This window comes from Rhinolophus sinicus, linkage group LG06 (assembly GCF_036562045.2).
Source record: "Rhinolophus sinicus isolate RSC01 linkage group LG06, ASM3656204v1, whole genome shotgun sequence".
Taxonomy (NCBI): Eukaryota; Metazoa; Chordata; class Mammalia; order Chiroptera; family Rhinolophidae; genus Rhinolophus; species Rhinolophus sinicus.
Window position 1 is genome coordinate 166,457,822 of NC_133756.1, and position 16,644 is coordinate 166,474,465.

At 62.9% G+C, this 16,644-nt stretch overlaps 2 protein-coding genes across 3 annotated transcripts; both read right to left on the minus strand.

Moving 5' to 3' along the window:
- Positions 1-412: 412 nt before the first annotated feature.
- On the minus strand, positions 413-7,008 carry PGGHG (protein-glucosylgalactosylhydroxylysine glucosidase). Of its 2 annotated transcripts, none has more exons than XM_074337042.1 (14): positions 6,620-7,008; positions 5,823-6,106; positions 5,350-5,560; positions 4,840-5,275; positions 3,966-4,085; positions 3,437-3,568; positions 3,107-3,218; positions 2,717-2,789; positions 2,495-2,631; positions 2,224-2,357; positions 2,026-2,121; positions 1,713-1,810; positions 1,425-1,636; positions 413-1,326 (listed from the first exon to the last, which is right to left on the minus strand). In XM_074337042.1, exons 2-14 carry the CDS (start codon positions 6,079-6,081, stop codon positions 1,256-1,258), a joined length of 2,091 nt encoding a protein of 696 aa, XP_074193143.1. In that variant the 5' UTR covers positions 6,082-6,106; positions 6,620-7,008; the 3' UTR covers positions 413-1,255. The 2 variants fall into 2 exon arrangements, with proteins under 2 accessions (XP_074193143.1, XP_019575038.2); XM_019719479.2 differs by having other exon boundaries at positions 413-1,353; positions 6,620-6,980.
- A 2,234-nt stretch (positions 7,009-9,242) lies between these two features.
- On the minus strand, positions 9,243-15,983 carry NLRP6 (NLR family pyrin domain containing 6). Its single transcript, XM_019719464.2, has 9 exons — positions 15,955-15,983; positions 15,758-15,791; positions 14,979-15,336; positions 14,764-14,802; positions 12,743-14,528; positions 11,804-11,896; positions 10,632-10,802; positions 10,386-10,553; positions 9,243-9,958 (listed from the first exon to the last, which is right to left on the minus strand). Exons 1-9 carry the CDS (start codon positions 15,981-15,983, stop codon positions 9,820-9,822), a joined length of 2,817 nt encoding a protein of 938 aa, XP_019575023.2. The 3' UTR covers positions 9,243-9,819.
- Positions 15,984-16,644: the final 661 nt, after the last annotated feature.

Below are 16,644 nucleotides of genomic sequence, written 5' to 3' on the forward strand. Positions count from 1 at the left end.
TGCTTTAGCGGACCTGCCTGGGGCTTTGCTGCACGGCTAGCAGAGGAGCCTACGGGCACCTGAACCATCCTCAGGGAGCTGGCACAGACACGGACGTATGTGGGGCTGTACCTGGCCACTCTTCCTGGAGGCTATACTCAGCAGCCACCATGCAGGGACCTGGGATCACCGATGCCTCCCCCCACTCGCCCTTCTCCCTCACGAGGCTTCGTGTGCCTGGTGGCTGGTTTGCAGAGAACTGGGTCTAACTGTCCACCGAGAACAAAGGACAGCAGTTTGCCAGAGTGTGTGTGTGTGTGGGGGGTGCGAGGGGCTGACCTTGGGACCCACCCACTTGCTCCAGTGAGTGAGTTCCTGGCCTCAGGTGTGCTCCCTAAGGCCCAGCACTCACGTCAGCTCCTCACAGCACAGCTTCCTCAGCACCTACTTTTTAATTCCTCAGGCAGATGGTGCAGCAGACACAGCCCCCACCAAGAATTTGGCAGCAAGCACCATCTCCCCTCATTCGCAGGAAACCCAAGGATCCAAGTTTGACGTGTTCAAGGAGGGGCTGAGGCCCCAGGAGGAGAGCTGGGGAGAGCTTCCAGCCCAGGGCAGCCCGTAGAGGGCAGGTGGGCCCAGGGCTGTGGCCTTAAACCCATGCACACTTGGCCCTGGTCCTTACGGCCAGTCGGAGAGAAGATACAGTCTTCTGTGGTACCCCACTCTGGCTGAGGAGAGGCATGTGACGGGGGCTGTACAACCTGACAGAAGTGGCCCAGAGGCCAGAGGGACCAAGAACTGAGACGCTCACCAAGTCCCCGCGACAGCCCAAGAGAAACTGGGCCCACCCTTGACTGACCCTCGGTATCAGGATGTAGAGAGTTCTCCTGTGGTGAGGCGACAACTGAGTGCTGAGCAGTTCTGGCCAAGTCGTCCCTGGTCATCGTCCCCCACCACGCACCTTCCACACCCAGGCTCAGCTGTCTGCTACTCCCCAACCCTCCCTGCTGCATCCTGGGGATGGCAGGCACAGACATGGCAGGTGTGGGATGCCGTGGGGCTCTATGCAGGAAAGGGTCTCAACCTTGAACTTCAGGCCAAAGAACCCAGACCTTGCCTGGAGCCCTGGCTGCCAGGTGGGAGCAAGGGCCAGAGGGGTAGGCCTGGGCCATCCCTGAAGCCAGCCATGCTGGTGAGGTGCTCAGTGGGGCTGCAGGGCCCAAGGGTGGCCCACAGGGCATCCTGTGGGCTCGAGGGCAGCTGTCCAGTGGCGTCAACAGGAAGTTCTTGGAGAATAACTTGCTGCCTCTGCTTCCTGTGGGAGTGACCTTTGTATCCGGCCAGCTGAGCGAGGAAAGGAGACCTTGTGTCCTGCAAGGAGAGGGGACACCCTGGGGGTCACAGGCCCTGGAAGGCTGGGTGGGTCTAGGGGAGCTGCCTACCTGGGGGAAGAGGGAGCCGAGCTTGTGATGGCCATAGCTCGGCCTCCAGCGGGGGGGCCCAGGGCCCAGCACAGTCCCTGATTTCGATCGTCACGGAGTCCTCACAGAAGGAGAAATCAAACGTGTTCCCCTGGTAGGAGATGCCAGAGATACACACGCCAGAGACCCCTGCTGGACACATGGGGTCAAAGGGCACACCAGCCCTGGTGATCCTGGGGAGAGGGGGAAGTTCTGTGAGGAGGGCAGGAGGGGCAGGTGATGCCCTCTGCTGCCCTCCACCGCACTCACCTGAGTCCTGTGAACCCGAAGAGCACGGCCTGCAGGAAGCCCCCCATGCCTGTCAAGAAGTTCACGGCACCAGACCTGTCGGCATTCTCTGTCCACACCTGCAGGGGTAAGGCGGTCAGTACTGGGATCCCCAGGACACAGGCCCTCCTGAGGCCACTGGCCCTGTTCCCAGAAGGGCCCAAGGTCAGGTGAGAATTGCCACGGCTGTGACCCCGCTGTAAACCCCCAAGCTGGGCTCCCACTCCCGCCTCCCTGGGCCCAAGCGGGAGGCAGGCATGGTCGGGGTGTGGGCTGAGGCTGGGGCCAGGCTGGCCTTGAAGGGCTCAGTGATGTTGGCGAAGCTCTTTTCCAGGAGGCCCCACGCCCGCCTGGGGTCCTTCAGCTCCATCCAGCCCACGGCAAACATGCTCTGGGGTCAGAAGTCAGAGGACATGCTGGGGTGAGGTCCACTGCGTGTGGAGGGAGGACCCGAGGCCCTGAGGACCACACCCCCACATCCCAGTCTCCTCACCCAGGTCATGGCGGGGCCCTGGGGGGATGTCACAGCCTCGTAAATCTCCAGGTTTTTCCTGCGAACATGAGGACTCAGGGAGAAGGGGACAGGGTATCCCAGGAGCACAACATCTGCCTGCTTCACCTCCTCTCCTACGAGGGGAAGGCGGGACAGGTGCTGCTGATGGGGGAGGACGGGAGGGGTTCCACATCGGGAAGGGGACGTCCCGGGTGGACACAGGGTTCTGAGGGAGGGAGAGCGGCCCTCGAGGGGCTCGGAGTCCACTCACCAGGCTCATAGCCGTCAAACTCAGGGTGGAAGTTGTGCTTCAGGTCGAAGGGCACCTTGATCTTATCAGCCACCACCAGCCACCGCTCGGGGACAGGCTGACCCAGGTCCCGGGCCAGGGCAGCTGCAAAGCGCAGGCTAGGGGCAGAGGTGGGAGGGGGGGCTGCAGCCTCAGTGCTGCTGACTGGCTCCCTGCAGGGTGGGGTGGGGTCTCAGATCTGACCTGTTCTGGACCAGGACGTTGGTGTAAACGGAGTTGTTGACCCCTGAATGGTATTCGTCGGGGGGCATGACTCCTGGGCACATAGGGCAAGATGGTGCTCAGTGCAGGGTCTCGGGGACCTGCCCCTATCCCGGCAGCCAGCGTGGGGCTGGCAACATTGGGCGACAGAAATCACACGACGAACTGAGGAGCATTCACCTTCCCCCACAACTCGTGACCACCTGCCCTCCCCCAGTGACAGTTCACTCCTCCCAATCCCCATGACCATCCCCCCTCCCCTCATAACCATTCCCCTCCCCTAAGACCATCCCCCCTCCTCCAATGACCACCCCTCTCCCCCACGGTCATCCCCCTTCCCCCATGACTATCCACTCCCCACCATGCCCTCACCCCTCAGGTGGTACTTCTCCTCTCCAGGGCTCCACTCTACACGACTACACCAAAACTCAGCCACGGCATGGATCACATCCCAGCCACCAGCCTCTTGGAAGAGCTGCAGGTCCTGGGGAGCAGGAGAGGGTAGGACAAAAGCCATAGCACCCGAGTCTAGTTCCCACTGCTCACCATATTTCTCGCCAAAGCCCACCCTTCCACGTGCCCAGAAGTCACTGCTCCAAGGTGCTTCACAGGACCATCCAGCTCCAGACAGGAAGTCCCTGCCGTGTGGGGGCTGTGGCCATAGCAGTGCGGACACACCTGGTGGGCACAGTGACATCTCACCTGGGTGCTGTGGTAGTACAGCTGGAAGGCCAGCACCACGGCCCCATTGATGTGGATCTCCTGGGTCCCGTAAATGTCCTCAGGGCAGACCTCCAGGCCAGAACCCGCGCTCTCCCAGGCAAACTTGGCTCCCTGAGGGTTGGGGGATGGAGTAGACCTGATTCTGTTCTGGGGTGCGGGAGCCCACACACTTCCCATGCTCTTAGCCTTCAGCCAGAGGGCAGGGGTGGCGCATCAAGCCCTCAGGTTCCCTTTTGGGGGCCTGCTGGCTCTGAGTGCCATCGTGTGTCCCCAGCATGGGCGAGGGAGCCTCTGTCCACTCCACTGTGTGCTGCCCTGGCACAGGGCAGTGAGGGAACTCCAGCTGGGTCCCATCCAGGCTATTGTTCCCACCTGGGGCTGCGGAACCTGTTAAGAGTCCAGGACACCCCAGCACTCACCCAGAGAGGGGCCTAGGGGGAGGGGTGCAGGCCTAGTAGGAGTCTGGGGACATCAAGCCCTTCAATGGAGCCTGCTCAGGACCCCTCACCTGGTAGCCCAGGTTCCGGGCGTTGTCCAGGGCCCCAGCCAGAGTCCGGATGCGGTACTCTAGGAGAGCCCTGGCGGCCTCTGGGTGAAACATCAGGACATTCGGGAACATCCAGAGATCCTGCGAACCAGGGAAGGTGCCTGGTTGGGCTCTCTCACGCCCATCTCCCCACTTGCCGTCCGCCCACCCTGGCAGGGGCTCACAGCCAGCACGGATCCTTGCTGCCCACCTGGCTGTCCTGGGCCCTGCCCGCCTGCCCACCACACAGCCCCATCTCCAGGTCAGACCCTCCTTGGGTCTGGTCCCAGGCCCAGTGCTTCACCTCCCCAGCAGGCCTCTGGGTCTGGCCAGGGGCTCAGGCCAGAATCTGGGTGGGCAGCCTGACCTGGAGTGCTGACTCAGCCTCCTGGAGCCCAGCCTGCAAAGTGGGCCACAGCACCGGTTTTTCTGGACCCCTCCCCGGCCCAGCAATCACCACGTCCCAGCTTCTCCTGGCTCCCACTCTTGTCCGAGGCCACACCCTCCTCCACAGACAAGGATCTTTCCAGAACACACATCTGTCTGTGTCACTCCCCAATTAAAAACACTCCAGGGCTCCTGCAGCCCCCTCTACAACTGCTCTTCCTGCCTCGGTGAGCCCCTCCCCCCAGCCTGGGACAGGAACCGTGCACCCTCCTAGCTCTAGGCCTTTGTACTTTCTGGTCCCTTGCCTGAATCACTTTTCCATCGAACTCCGACCCGTCCTTTGGCTGAGACTCCACCTCCTCCAGGAAGCCTTCCCTCTCACCATGGCCCCTGTGCTTCCCCATCTACAGTCCCCACGCCTGTAGTGCCCAACCTGTAGCAGGTGCATGTTGGGGTGGATGGTACACACCTGATCCCAGAAGACATGGCCCCAGTAGCATTCTTCACGACTCCCGTTGGAGAGGCCCCCAGGGCTGAGGCCGTGGCAGATGTACCCTGGGATCCCGGGCTGGGGCAGGGCGCTGAGCAGGTAGTAGAGGGCACCACGCAGAGCCTGGCGCAGAGCCAGGGGCCCCACCACGTCCAGACCACAGCCTGCCCAGAGTTGGGCCCAGGCCTGGGCATGGGCAGTGTACAGAGTGCCCCCGGCCTGCAGCCGCAGGGCCTCGGTGAGGCAGGCCTGGGCCTCAGCCTGGCTGCTGCCCACCACAGTCAGGAATTCCCAGGTCCTGTCCTCCTCAGCTTCAGCAAGGGTCAAGGCTGGGGGCACTGGTGTCCACAGCATGTGCACCTCCTGCTGTGCCCCCCCAGGCTGCTCAGGGGTGAGCGTGTGGCCGTACAGGTACCTGCAAGAGCACGGCCATGCCTCAGGGACAGGCTCCCTCCTGGGCCGCCCGGTTGGCCCCCAACCTCTCCTCACCGGGCTCCCTGGAAGTCAGGCCCCAGGTGCAGGTCCAAGTCTGGGCTTTCTGGGGAGAAGGCTGCCTGCAGCAACACCGTGATGGGCCCGCCCCCCGCAGCCAGGCGGCTGAGGGACACACTGAAAGCCAGGACGTGAGGCAGCGTGCGGTGGGCATAGATGCACTGAACCGCCCGGAAGCCGGAGTCCTCCAGGGTGTGCAGGAAGGAACCTGGGGAGAGGGCACCTCATCTGCATGCTCCACTCAGGGCCACCCAAAACAGTTACGAAGCTGCTGGCCTTTCTGGGTTGTGAGTGAGGTGGACCCACCCTCTGAGCCCGTGCCCTGTCCAGGAAGCTACAGCTGTACAGGGGACCCCAGGCTCCTGCCAGCCCTGGACACCTGCCTGCTGGGGCCTCCTTTTCTGTGAGGGGGGCATTCTGAGCAAGAGAGACAATGGCTTGGGGGGAGGGGCAGGACAGACAGTGTCTACCTGTGTTTGTGTCCAGCGTAAAGGTCTTGGTCAGCTGCTCTCCTGTCCCTGCAGGGGCCTCCAGCTGGACATTGAGGGGACTGGGCAGAACGGCCCGGTGCGTGTCCCTCCCGGCCCCATTGTATACACCGCTCACATGCAGTGTATCATGATACACACGTGTGCCCAAGTACGCGTTGGTCACGGTGGCCCAGAGCCGGGGGTCACTGGGCAGAGAGTGGGCAGTGAATATGGTGGGGTCCTCACTGGCATCCGCCATGGAAAGGGTTGCTCAACTGAGTGGCCTGGAAAATGGGAGCGGTCAGGGCACCCTCCCCCCACCTCCCGCAGTCGCCTGACTCTGTTAACCCCAAAGCCCCTCCTTGGAACTTGGCTGATGCCCCCAACTGATGATGGGGGAAGAGTGGGCTCACCTGGGCAGTCCTGGTTTTCCAGAGCCCCCACTTTCCAGCCACCCCGGAAACGCCCTTTACCCTCAGAGATGCTCACCCCCCTAACATGGATCTCCAGGGACTCAGCTGAGTCCCCAAACTCCCAGCTGAGGACCTCAGCCCTAACCCTTCCCGCTCTCTCCAAGCCGCACCCCTACGAACCCCAACCTGCTGGGGAACAGAGGAGGCCTCAGGCTAGGGGACATCTCTCCGCCCCGTGGCCGCGCCGGGGGCCGGGCGGGGTGCGAGGAGCGCGGTTCCGGGTGGTGGGAGGGGCGGTGGAGGCGACAGGCCGAGGCCGGGCGGGGCAGGCGCCGGAGCCCGGGGAGGAGGGCTGGCGGGGTCAGGGGTATCTCTGGGACTCACTGCAGCCGGGCCGTGTCCCGCGGCTCCAGCCGGGCCGGCGCTGCAACTCCAGGCGGGACAGAGAAGTAGCTAGCGGCTGGCTTGTCGTGCGGAAGGCCCCGCTATCCCCGCCCCCCGGTCAGCAAGGGGCGGGCGAGACTTCGGGTCCCCGCCCCTGGGGTTCCGGCAGCTGTGCAAGGGCGGCTCAGGCCCCAGGCGGGCCCGCGGTGTGGGCGGGACTGGCTGCAGCCCCTACATCCGCCCCCACCCTCGTGAGGCTGTGCGGGTCCATCCGCGGACCTGGTGTGGCTGGTGCGGGGTGGGATTCGCGGGAATCTGCTTGAGGTTCACAGCGCCAACTCGGACCTCAAAGACGTCTCCAAGGGTGGATCTGAGAGAGGCAGGGGCCTTTGGCTTGCGGTCTCTCCTTCCTGTCGCCTTTTAGGAGAGGTGACAGGTGACGCTGGCCGTCCTCCTCCCGGAGAGGAAGCCTTCCCTTTGCTCCACCTCCCGCTCCTGGCTCTCCCCAGCCCCTTCTGCTCTCAGCCTCCCTGTCCCCACCTGCCCACCCGGAGGCTCCGTCTCCGCCCTGGGCCTGTTTTGTCCTTGTCTCTCCCGCCCTGGGCTGACCTACATGACGCCAGTGTCTGAACACTCGGCCCAACCAGAGACACTCAGATCCAACACGTGCCCTTAAACCTGCCCTTCCTGCGGCCACCCCCAGCACAGGTGATGGCAGTTCCACTCGCCCAGATGCTCAGGTCACCTGTGTCCCCACACCCACATCCATCCGCGAGTCCAGTTGGTCCCACCTTCCGGGGCCTGCCAGCTCTCACCGTCCCCACTGCAAACTCCTGAGTAATGCAGACCCTGCTCCCTGCTTCTGCTCTGCCCTTCAGTACAGAGTGCTTAGGTCAGACCACGCCTTCTGCTCAGGAGCCTGCCTCGGTGCCCACCTCACCCGGAGGACATGCCCACTATCCCTGACCCCGCTCCAGCCCCTCCCCACTCCACTGCCCTCAGTCTGTCTTCCTTGCTGCTCCTGTGACATGCATCGTGAGACAGCGTGCTCCCTGTTGTGAGCTGAATGGTTATGTCCCACAAACCCACCCATTGAAATCTAACCCCCAGTGGGATGGTATTTGGAGGTGGGGCCTTCCGAGGCGAGAGGCCCAGGCCCATCATGAATGGGGTCAGTGCCCTTACAAGAGGCTGGAGAGCAAGCAGGCTGCCCACCATGTGAAGACACAGCGAGAGGACAGCCACCTGCAGCCAGGAGGAGGGCCCTCTCAGCAAGCCCAATGTGCCAGAACCTTGACCTTGGACTTCCTGCCTCCAGAACTGTGAGGAATAAGTTCCTGTAGTTGATAAGCTGCCGTCCATGGTGTTTTGTTACCGCAGCCCGAACTGACCGACTCTCCCCTCCAGGGCCTTGGCAGCTGCTTTCCCAGGACCTGGAACGCTTTTCTTCCAGACGTCCTTGGACCCGTCCTCACTTAGGTATCCCCAGGAAACCCTTGGCTCATCTCTCCTTCCCCGCCTGCGCCATCTGTCGTCTGTCTTCCTGCCTAGAATGCCAGCTCCAGGAGGGCAGGGTTGTCTGTTTTGTGGAACACATACTGGACTGGAAGGGCATTTCACTGGTGTCGCCACGCAGCAGCCTAACCGTTTGTTTCCTTGTACTTGCCCCCAAAGAAAGGAGTCTAAGACGGATCCTTTCAGGGACTTTGCTAAAACCTTTGTTTGCACCTTATGCCTCCCTGTTTGGTCCCAGAAAGATGGCTGGTCAGCCAATGACAGGTACAACTTTCCACTTGGAAAGCAACCTAAGACAGGCGGAGCCGAGTGGGGACCTACAGGAGAACCCACGGGTTCGTATAGGTGGGCACAGCCCCCACCTTCCCCAGGCTAAGAAAAGCCTCAGCCTCTGTGGCTGCATTCCTTCCCAAAACCTGCAAGGGAAGTGATTCAATAATGTGCTCTCCATCTATTCCTATGCATATAGGTTTTGTCCCTTGGGGAAGTTGAGACTTACGGTCCAGCTGCCTGCAGGCAAGGGTGATTGGCTTGAATTGGTTTCCTATTATGGTGCATAGACTTCACAGATCTTGAGATTGACAAGCTTTACCTCCTTTGCTTCCCCACCTGACTAATAAAAGCTAATGCGCAGGCCCGATTAGGCGCCACAGCCCAGACCTTGAGGCTGCGGTCCCTTGGCCCCGCTTGCACTCTCTTCATGGCTGCTGTCTTTTCTTAACCCTGCGCCGCCAACCCTCATCGTGCTGGACGCGACACACTGGGAGTGAAGGGCTGACTGCCACGCTTCCCTCCACCTGGACTGGGGTCTCAGGAGCTGGCCGAGACCCAGCTCTGCTGAGCAGAGACTTGAGGACTGGAGGGCTGTCCACTGCTGGCCTGCGCATCAAGGCCAAGCCCCACCTCAGAGCTTCCTGCAGTTAGCTGCTCCCCGGAGCCTCAGTTTCCTCATCTATGAAATGGAGATGACAGCCCCACCCCATACAGGTGGGTTAGGGACCAAAGGAAAAATGGTTAGGACGCCTGGTCCAGGGCAACAGAAACCAAAGCAAAGGAGAATTTATTATCAGCACATGCAGGCTGCCCATCACCCATGCTGTCACTGCTGCCACCTCCACCCTCCCCTGGTGGACAACTCCTCCCCTGGCCTCCACTGCTGCTCCCAAAGACCTTAGCAAGGGGACACCTGTGAGCTTGGACCCCACAGCCTCAGGGACGGCTTCCTCCTGATGCCAAGCCCCAAATTACTGGGGAAGGACAGTGACCGGCCTACCTCTGGTCAAGGGTCAGCCCCTGCTTGATCCTCTCTGTGGCCAGGGGCAGAATTATGGGGCTGTGGGGCCCCATAGTGCAGATGGAGATGGGATCAGTGAAAGTGTCACCCTGTGCCCAGTACATTGTTGGTGCTCAGTTACCAGGAGCTCCCCACATCATTACTGTTGCTGGGGGGGGGGGGTCTGCAAAGGGCTGGCTGGACGGTCCCAGGGCAGGAGGGAGCAGCAGTGGAGGCCAGGGGAGGAGTTGTTTCTGGGTGTGGGTGACACATGGTGTGGAGAGGTCCTTTCCAGGATCAGGTCAGCAGCCCTGTCTGTCCAGGGCCCCTCAGGGGCCTCCGCCCTTGGAACTGGGAGGCCTACCCCGCAGGGCTGCCTAGAGACTTCCCGGCTGCCCTGGCCTGCAGGGTCTCAGAGGGCACTGCAGAATTCATTGGGAGGCTCAGGGTGGCTGTCCAGCGCTGGGTGTGTAATGACCAGACCTGGCTTTGCTGTCCTCACAGCCCGCAGTTCCTCCAGCGACTGGTCGCTCAGCTCCACGGAGATAAGACTACAACCACATACACAGGACAGAGGGTGGTTGGGGCGGGGGGAAGGAGTCCAGGGCTGGGGGAGGCAGTGACAGGGGAGCAGTGGGGGCAGTGATGGGCTGTTGGCCTGGGCTGTGCCAAAGGCACACAATGACAGAAGGTGGCCAGTCAGGGACGTTGTCAGAGGCTCGGGGAAAGGAGGCAGGAGCTGGGGGCCAAGCCTTTGGGGGAGTAGAAGGCTAGTGGCATCATTGACCCACACTGTGGCCATGGGCGCCATACAACAGACGGACATCTGGTCTGCAGAGTGGTCGAAGCCAAGGGCAGGGCCAGGGCTTTGGAGGGCGCGTCTCCAGGACTGGGCCACTCAGGATGGCTCTGGGAGGGGAAGCCCACAGGTACCCACCCCAACCCGCACTTCAGCACCCTTCCAGCCCCTGCCTCCACCTGAGGGTCTGCAGGTGGCATCCTGGGTGCTGCAGGACTGCACACAGGTAGGTCACCATGGGTCCCGACAGCTGGCAGCCACTGAGATCCAGCGTGGTCAGTGTGGGGCTCTGCCGGAGCATGCCCACCAGGTACTGAAGGGCTTCCTGGAGGCCGGGCTGCTCCATCCTGGGAGAGGGGTGATCTCAGGAGCTGCCGTGGCCCACCTCCCTCCCCCGCCCAACTCTCCTGGCGGCAGGGCCTCACCTGAGCTTCTGCACCCGGCACTGGGGCCAGGCCAGGCCCTCGCTCAGCACACGCAGGCCCCCCTTGCTGAGCCCATTTTGGAGCAGGCACAGCTCAGTCAGGTTGGGGGCCGTCCTGAGGGCCTCAGAGAGGTCGAGGCAGACAGAGTCAGACAGTTTACAGTGGGACAACCTGTGTTCAAGAAGCACATGGGTCTGTCTGCAGGCACCTCAGCCACCTCGTTGTACCCCAACTGTGCAAACTGCCCGCTCCCGGGGGGCCATGACCACATGTGCACCCCACTTCTCTGCGAGCTTTATAACAAGCCCATGCACGCCTCCCTCAACACGTCTAACTGCGCAGAACGGCCCGTCAAGCTGAGATGGGCCACAAGTCACTCAGTCACCCGGTTCCTAGCACTTGGGTGGTCGTGTCGCTCCTACTTGCCTGCCACCCTAAGTAACGCTGCTATGAGCACTGGTGAGGATCACTTTAGTGGTAGGACCGATGGTCCACTCCTGCTGGTCACCGCTTCAGCTCCGTGTGCTTACTTCCTGGCTGCTAGAAACACCCGCAGGCCAAGCAGGTACCGCGTGACGCTGACATGACTGAAACTTACACTATGGCTATCAGTACCAGATCCTATGGCTTCTCTGACTTTCTGCTGACTTAGTGATTGCTGAGAGTCGCTGGAAAGTTATTCTGTACTAGATGTTGTACCTGTTTCCTCATTAACCCTGACACCAACCCCCCAGGTAGAGTCTACTGGCTCCACTGCACAGGAGAGGGACCTGGAGCTCAGACACTGACCTGCCTGAGGGCACAGAGGCAGGCGGCCCTCCCAGTGTCCCAGTGGACAGCCGGCAGTTTCCCACAGCACTGAGCAGCCTTTCTTGGGAAGGGAACTACATCTGATCTTCATCCCTCCCCCAGAGGGAGGCACCCCGCTTTCCACTCAAACCAGGGCTAAACCCCTCCTGAACTAGCTCCTAAGCCGGTGACAGAGCTTCTGCCCCCATCTCCTCTTCTGCCACTTTGTGGGCAGAGCCTGTCCACCCAGCATGGGACACCAGAGGCCGCAGGCTGTCGGCCGGTCCCCTCAGCCACCCCAGACAGGGCCACACCTCTGCCCTGCCCAGGGTATCCCGTTCTGCCTCCCTTCCAGGGGATGGGCTGGGGGCACGGTCACTCACGTCAGGCTGTTCAGACCACAGTGCTGGTCAGTCATGGCTTCACAGAGTGGACGCAGTGGGGAGGCCTGGGGTTTTCTCGTGGTGGCTTGAGAACTGCTAGGAGAGAGAGGAAGGTGAAGACCCCCCCAGCCCCTTCTGCCCTTCCCTCCTTCAAAGGACCCCTTCCTATGGTCCTCAGGTGTCCAAGCTGCCTCTGCCCTCACTCTCACTCAGCCCGTGCTGCCCCCGTCACCCCAAGCCTACGGTGAACCTCTCGCCTGTGGCCCAGGCACCGCCCTGCTAACAGCGCCTATGTGAGTCCAGTGAGAGCATGCCCGCCTGATGTGGGTCTGTCCTTGCATCTGCCATGGGCATGCCATGTCACCGTCCTTACATTCATTCCCTCGACAGGTGCTGAGCACCTGTGTCGGTGCTGGCTTGTAGGTCAGTGCACAGAAGCATGACACAAGCCTTGCCCTGGAGCAGCTGGGAATCTGGCCGATGAGACAGGCATTGACAGATGTTATGGCTTTCAGTGGTCCATGGGGCACTTCTGGGGCCAAAGGGTCCCAGGCCAGCTGGGGTAGTCTTGGCAGGCTTTGAGGATCTGGGCGGAGGGAACAGCAGGTGCAAAAGCTCCGGGCACAGGGGGCATGATGTCTTCCAGAACTTATGAGAAAGCATGGGGGGCCCTGCTGGTCCACAGCCTCATGGCCATGCTATGGGGTTAGCCTGGGATGTGGGTGGGGGATGTGGGGGGACATGGGGAGTGGTGGAGGGCATTTGGGGGGGCATGGTGGAGACAGCCTGGGGAAGGAGGTGGGCACTGGGAGGCTGCCTCGCAAGGGGATGGGCCACACTAGCCCTGAAGTCCTGCCTCTGGTCTGGGGAGCAGGTCCCCATGCGCAGATGGTCACGCAGGCCCACTGGTGCCCCACTGAGGGCAGCCCCAGGACTCACGTGCTGCCGTTCAGGCTGCTCTGCAGCCGCTTCATCAGGCTCCTTTTCTTCTTCTTCTCCTGCGCCGTGGCCAATCCGCAGCTGACCAGCCGCAGCGCCTGTCCCGCAGGGCAGCACCGCACGCAGTAGCTCAGGGCTGCCATGTCCATGCGGCTGAAGCGCAAGCGCTCCAGCGCCAGCTCCGGGAGCCCACGCAGGGCTTGGCGCACGAAGGCGTCCTCCTGCGTCTCGTACAGGCAGTACAGCAGCTCCAGCAGTTGGTTGAGCTCCTCGCCCTCCTCCTCCTCCTCCTCCTCCTCCTCCTCCTCCTCTGCCTCGGGCTCTTCGCACTTCTCCGTCTCCTTGGCCCCCTCTGGCGCCACCCTAGTGTGCCCCTGACCCTGGTCCTGCACCCACTTCAGGACATCCTGCTTCACGCGCTCGGAAACCACGCAGCCGAAGTGGCCCTCGATGTCGCGCATGCGCTCCGCGCTCAGCAGTCCGAAGAGGAAACGCCTAGTGAGCACGAGGTGACAGCGCAGCTCAGCGTCCCCCTGCAGAAGCTCTCTTACGCCTCCAGCCGGCGCCCCGGACGGCCCCTCGTCCTCCAGCAGGTAGGACAGAGCCGCGAAGAATTCCTGGAAGCTGTGGTCGATGAACTGGTAGGCGACCTCGGTCGCCAGCACGCCCGGCAGCTCCATCTTGCTGAGGAATAGCGTCTGGACTTTGGAGCCAAGAAGCTCCAGTCGTTCCAGATCCTTCTCAGCGAACTGCGCCCTGCGCCCGAGAACGCCTTCGCGGGCCAGGCGGCACAGCTTGCGCAACTCGCCCTGCATCCTGGGCACTGCGGCGGGCGCCGAGCGCAGGACGCTGGCGACGAAAAGCAGGTACACGGACGTGGTGGTCTTGGAGGTGCGCGACAGGTCCAGGCCAAGTTCGAGCTGCTGGTGAAGAACGGTGCACACGATCCAGCAGACGAAGGGCACGAAGCACAGCGCGAACAGCGTCTCGTTCTCCTTCACGAAGCGGTAGGCGCGCTCTGCCCTCCTCGCGTCCTGGAAGAACTTGTAGAAGTACTTCTTCTTGTCCTTGTCGGAGAAGCCGCGTACCCCGCGCACCTCGGCGCACTGCGGCGAGAACTGGTGGCCCGGCAGGCTGCCGGGAGCGGCGGTGCGCGTGGTCACCAGCAGGCGGGCCCTGGGTAGCAGCGTCTTGCTCAGCAGGCCGCCCAGCACCCGCGCGCCGCTTGCGGCCTCGAAGGGGTCGGCGCAGGGCGTCGCCCCGGCCGGCCCCGGCGCCGGCAATTCGTCCGCGCCGTCCAGGATAAAGAGCAACCGCTCCGCCTGCGCTAGCATCTGCTGCACCGGCGCGCTGCGGTCCGGGCACTGCTCCAGGATCAGGTCGGCCAGGCTCCACGTGCCCGGTCGCTCCAGCAGCTCTCGGCAGGGCACGAAGAAGGCGAAGTCCACCTGGTCGTGGTACAGCTTGCCCGATGCCCAGTCGTACATGATTTTCTTGGCCGCCATGGTCTTGCCAATGCCCGCCGGGCCCTGCAGCACTACGGTCAGCGGCCGCTGGCCCTCTTCATCGCGGCGGAACAGGCTGTTGAAGGTGTGGGTGTCCGAGCGCCGAGCGCGCTCTGGCTGCGGCTCCTCGTCGGGCCCCGGGGCCTCGAGCGTCAGCGCGGCGCTCTCGGGCGCGATGAGCAGCTTGGTGAAGCGCTTGGTGATCTTCACGGAGCGGGCGTTCCTCTCCTTCACCTTGGCGTGCTGCTGCAGCACGTGCTCCTGGTACTTCTTTTTGTACGCTACGGGGAGGGAGACTAGGCTGCGGCGGGCCCGGCAGCGACCTTCGGCGCCCACTGCCCTCCCCACCCGGCTCAGGCCTCAGTCTCCCTTCCCCCGCGCCGGCCTTCCGCACCGGCTCCTCCCTGGGACCAGCTGTCGGAACCTGCGACTGGCACGGAGAGCATTCGTGCTCCAAGCCTGGGCTCACGGTCCCGGACGGCTCGGGGCCTGCGCCCTGCACGGAGAGAGACCTACCGGACACGGAGAGCAGCGCCGAGGAGCTGGGGCCGAGCCCTGAAAGGGAGACCTGCCGTGAGGCTACGCCGCAGTTGCGGGGGGAGGGGAGCAATAGGAGGTCGGGGACACCCTCAGGAGCACCCGGGGTCTGAGCCCTGGGGCCTCGACTCTGCCCAGGCGCGACGGAGGAACTGAGGGGCAGGGACCTGGGCGACCCCCGACCCCGAGCTCACGCTGCAGCCGCTGCTCCTTGAGCCGCGCCGCGACATCGCGTATGTCCGCCTTCTTCAGGGTCTTTCGGGCCACGTCCAGCGCGGGCTCCGGCCCGTAGAATTGGGTCAGCTGCTCCGCGAGGTCCACGGCGTCTGCGCGCTCTAGCCGCCCCCACGGGATACTGCGGCCCTGCAGCGGCGCGTCCCGCAGCTTGTGGCGGAAGCGCTTCAGCTGCTCCTCGCTCAGGTCCTCGAGCGCCGCCAGAAGCAGCTCGCGGGAGGCGGCGGCTCGGGACTCCACGCTGGGGGCAGACGGGCAGGTGAGCGGGGTCAGCACGTTTGTCGCGTTCGCAGACCCCGGTCTCGCATCGCCGTCCCCCTACCCGACGTCGGGGCGCCCACGACGGGCAGGGGCTCAGACGCTCCCGGTTGTCCCCTGGTGGCTCCGGACCAACGCTCTGCAGGGAGGGGAGTCGTCCCCTCCCCAAATTGGGGTCCTGGGCTTTTCCTCCGAGCGCGTCGCCGCCTGGTGATGAAGCGGGGCCCTCCAGGGCAGCACTGGTCGTCGCTGACCCAAGCGCCCTGGGACGCCTTCCTGCCCCGTGCGTTCCTTTCTACTTGGTGCCTTTCACACACCTGGCTGGCCAGGTCGGGCGCCCAGGATGAGGTGTCTACGAGGGCCTGTGCCCTCCGCTTTCCTCCCCTCCCTGCCTTCTCTTGCCTGAGAGTCTGGAGCAGAGCTGGCCTCAGCAGGGAGCCAGAATCACCCCCTGGCCCAGGCTGTGTTCTTGAACCCCCACCTGGGGGCCTTGCACGCGGGCTGAGTCTGAACTCCTGGTGGGAACACACCCCACAGATGTGGTCTGTGGGGATGGACTCCCTGGAAAGGGGAGCCTGGGGGAAGCTGGAGCCCCAGGACTTAGCAGGGCTAGGCAGTAGCCCCAGAGGGCCGAAAGGAGCCAGTTCCCAAGTGACTGCTCTGAGACCCAGCACTCACCTGGAGCAGGAAGCGTCTGGCTGCGCCATGGGGACGGGCTCTTAGGTCTACAACTCCGAGGTAGAGGTGGGGATCAGACGGGTGACCGCTCTGCTCACTGACTAGAGCCGAATCCTAGGGGGTTGTCCAGCCCCATCCATGCCCCAGGCCCAAGTGCTATAGCTCAGCCAGCACTGTCCCGAAGCTCCTCAACTCAGGCACTGCGGCACAGGTGCACAATAGCCGTTTAAGAGCTGTGCTTGGTGACCTTTGATTTTCTACTTTCCTTTATTCGGTTAACATTCTCCGAGGACCCATGGGGTGTGGCGGCAAAGTGTAGTGAGCAGGTGACTGTGCAGAGCAGGGTTGGCTGCATGGAGATGGCTGGCTCAGAACTAGGTCTTAAGCCTTAAAGCCTCAAGATAGGTTAAACCCTGAAGGCAGGGTCAAGGAAGGGCATCCTAGGTAGAGGGAGACTGCGGACATAGGAGAGGCTAGCATGGTGTTATGCGGAGAGGAAGGCTGTCACCTGGGGGCCAGAAGATGAGGGGACAGGGAAGCGTTCTGTGTCTTCCCACACCTGGCTTGAGGGGGACGAGGCTTGCCGGGAGGAGTGTGTGTGACTGATGAGGGAGCATGTGTGATCACACGACTGTGTGTTCCACTGACAGTGCCTGCCTGTGTGGCCACGTTAATGTTTGCCTGTGTGTA

Coding starts and splice junctions, on each gene's coding strand:
- PGGHG (XM_019719479.2), bottom strand. CDS start 6,081: ATGGCGGATGCCAGTGAGGACCCCACCATATTCACTGCCCACTCTCTG. Junction 3,219..3,436: donor TGTACTACCACAGCACCCAG/GTGAGATGTCAC, acceptor CCTGCTCCCCAG/GACCTGCAGCTCTTCCAAGA. Junction 2,122..2,223: donor AGGGCCCCGCCATGACCTGG/GTGAGGAGACTG, acceptor TTCTGACCCCAG/AGCATGTTTGCCGTGGGCTG.
- NLRP6 (XM_019719464.2), bottom strand. CDS start 15,983: ATGGCGCAGCCAGACGCTTCCTGCTCCAG. Junction 14,803..14,978: donor CAAGGAGCAGCGGCTGCAGC/GTGAGCTCGGGG, acceptor TCTCCCTTTCAG/GGCTCGGCCCCAGCTCCTCG. Junction 11,897..12,742: donor AGCAGCCTGAACGGCAGCAC/GTGAGTCCTGGG, acceptor CTCTCCTAGCAG/TTCTCAAGCCACCACGAGAA.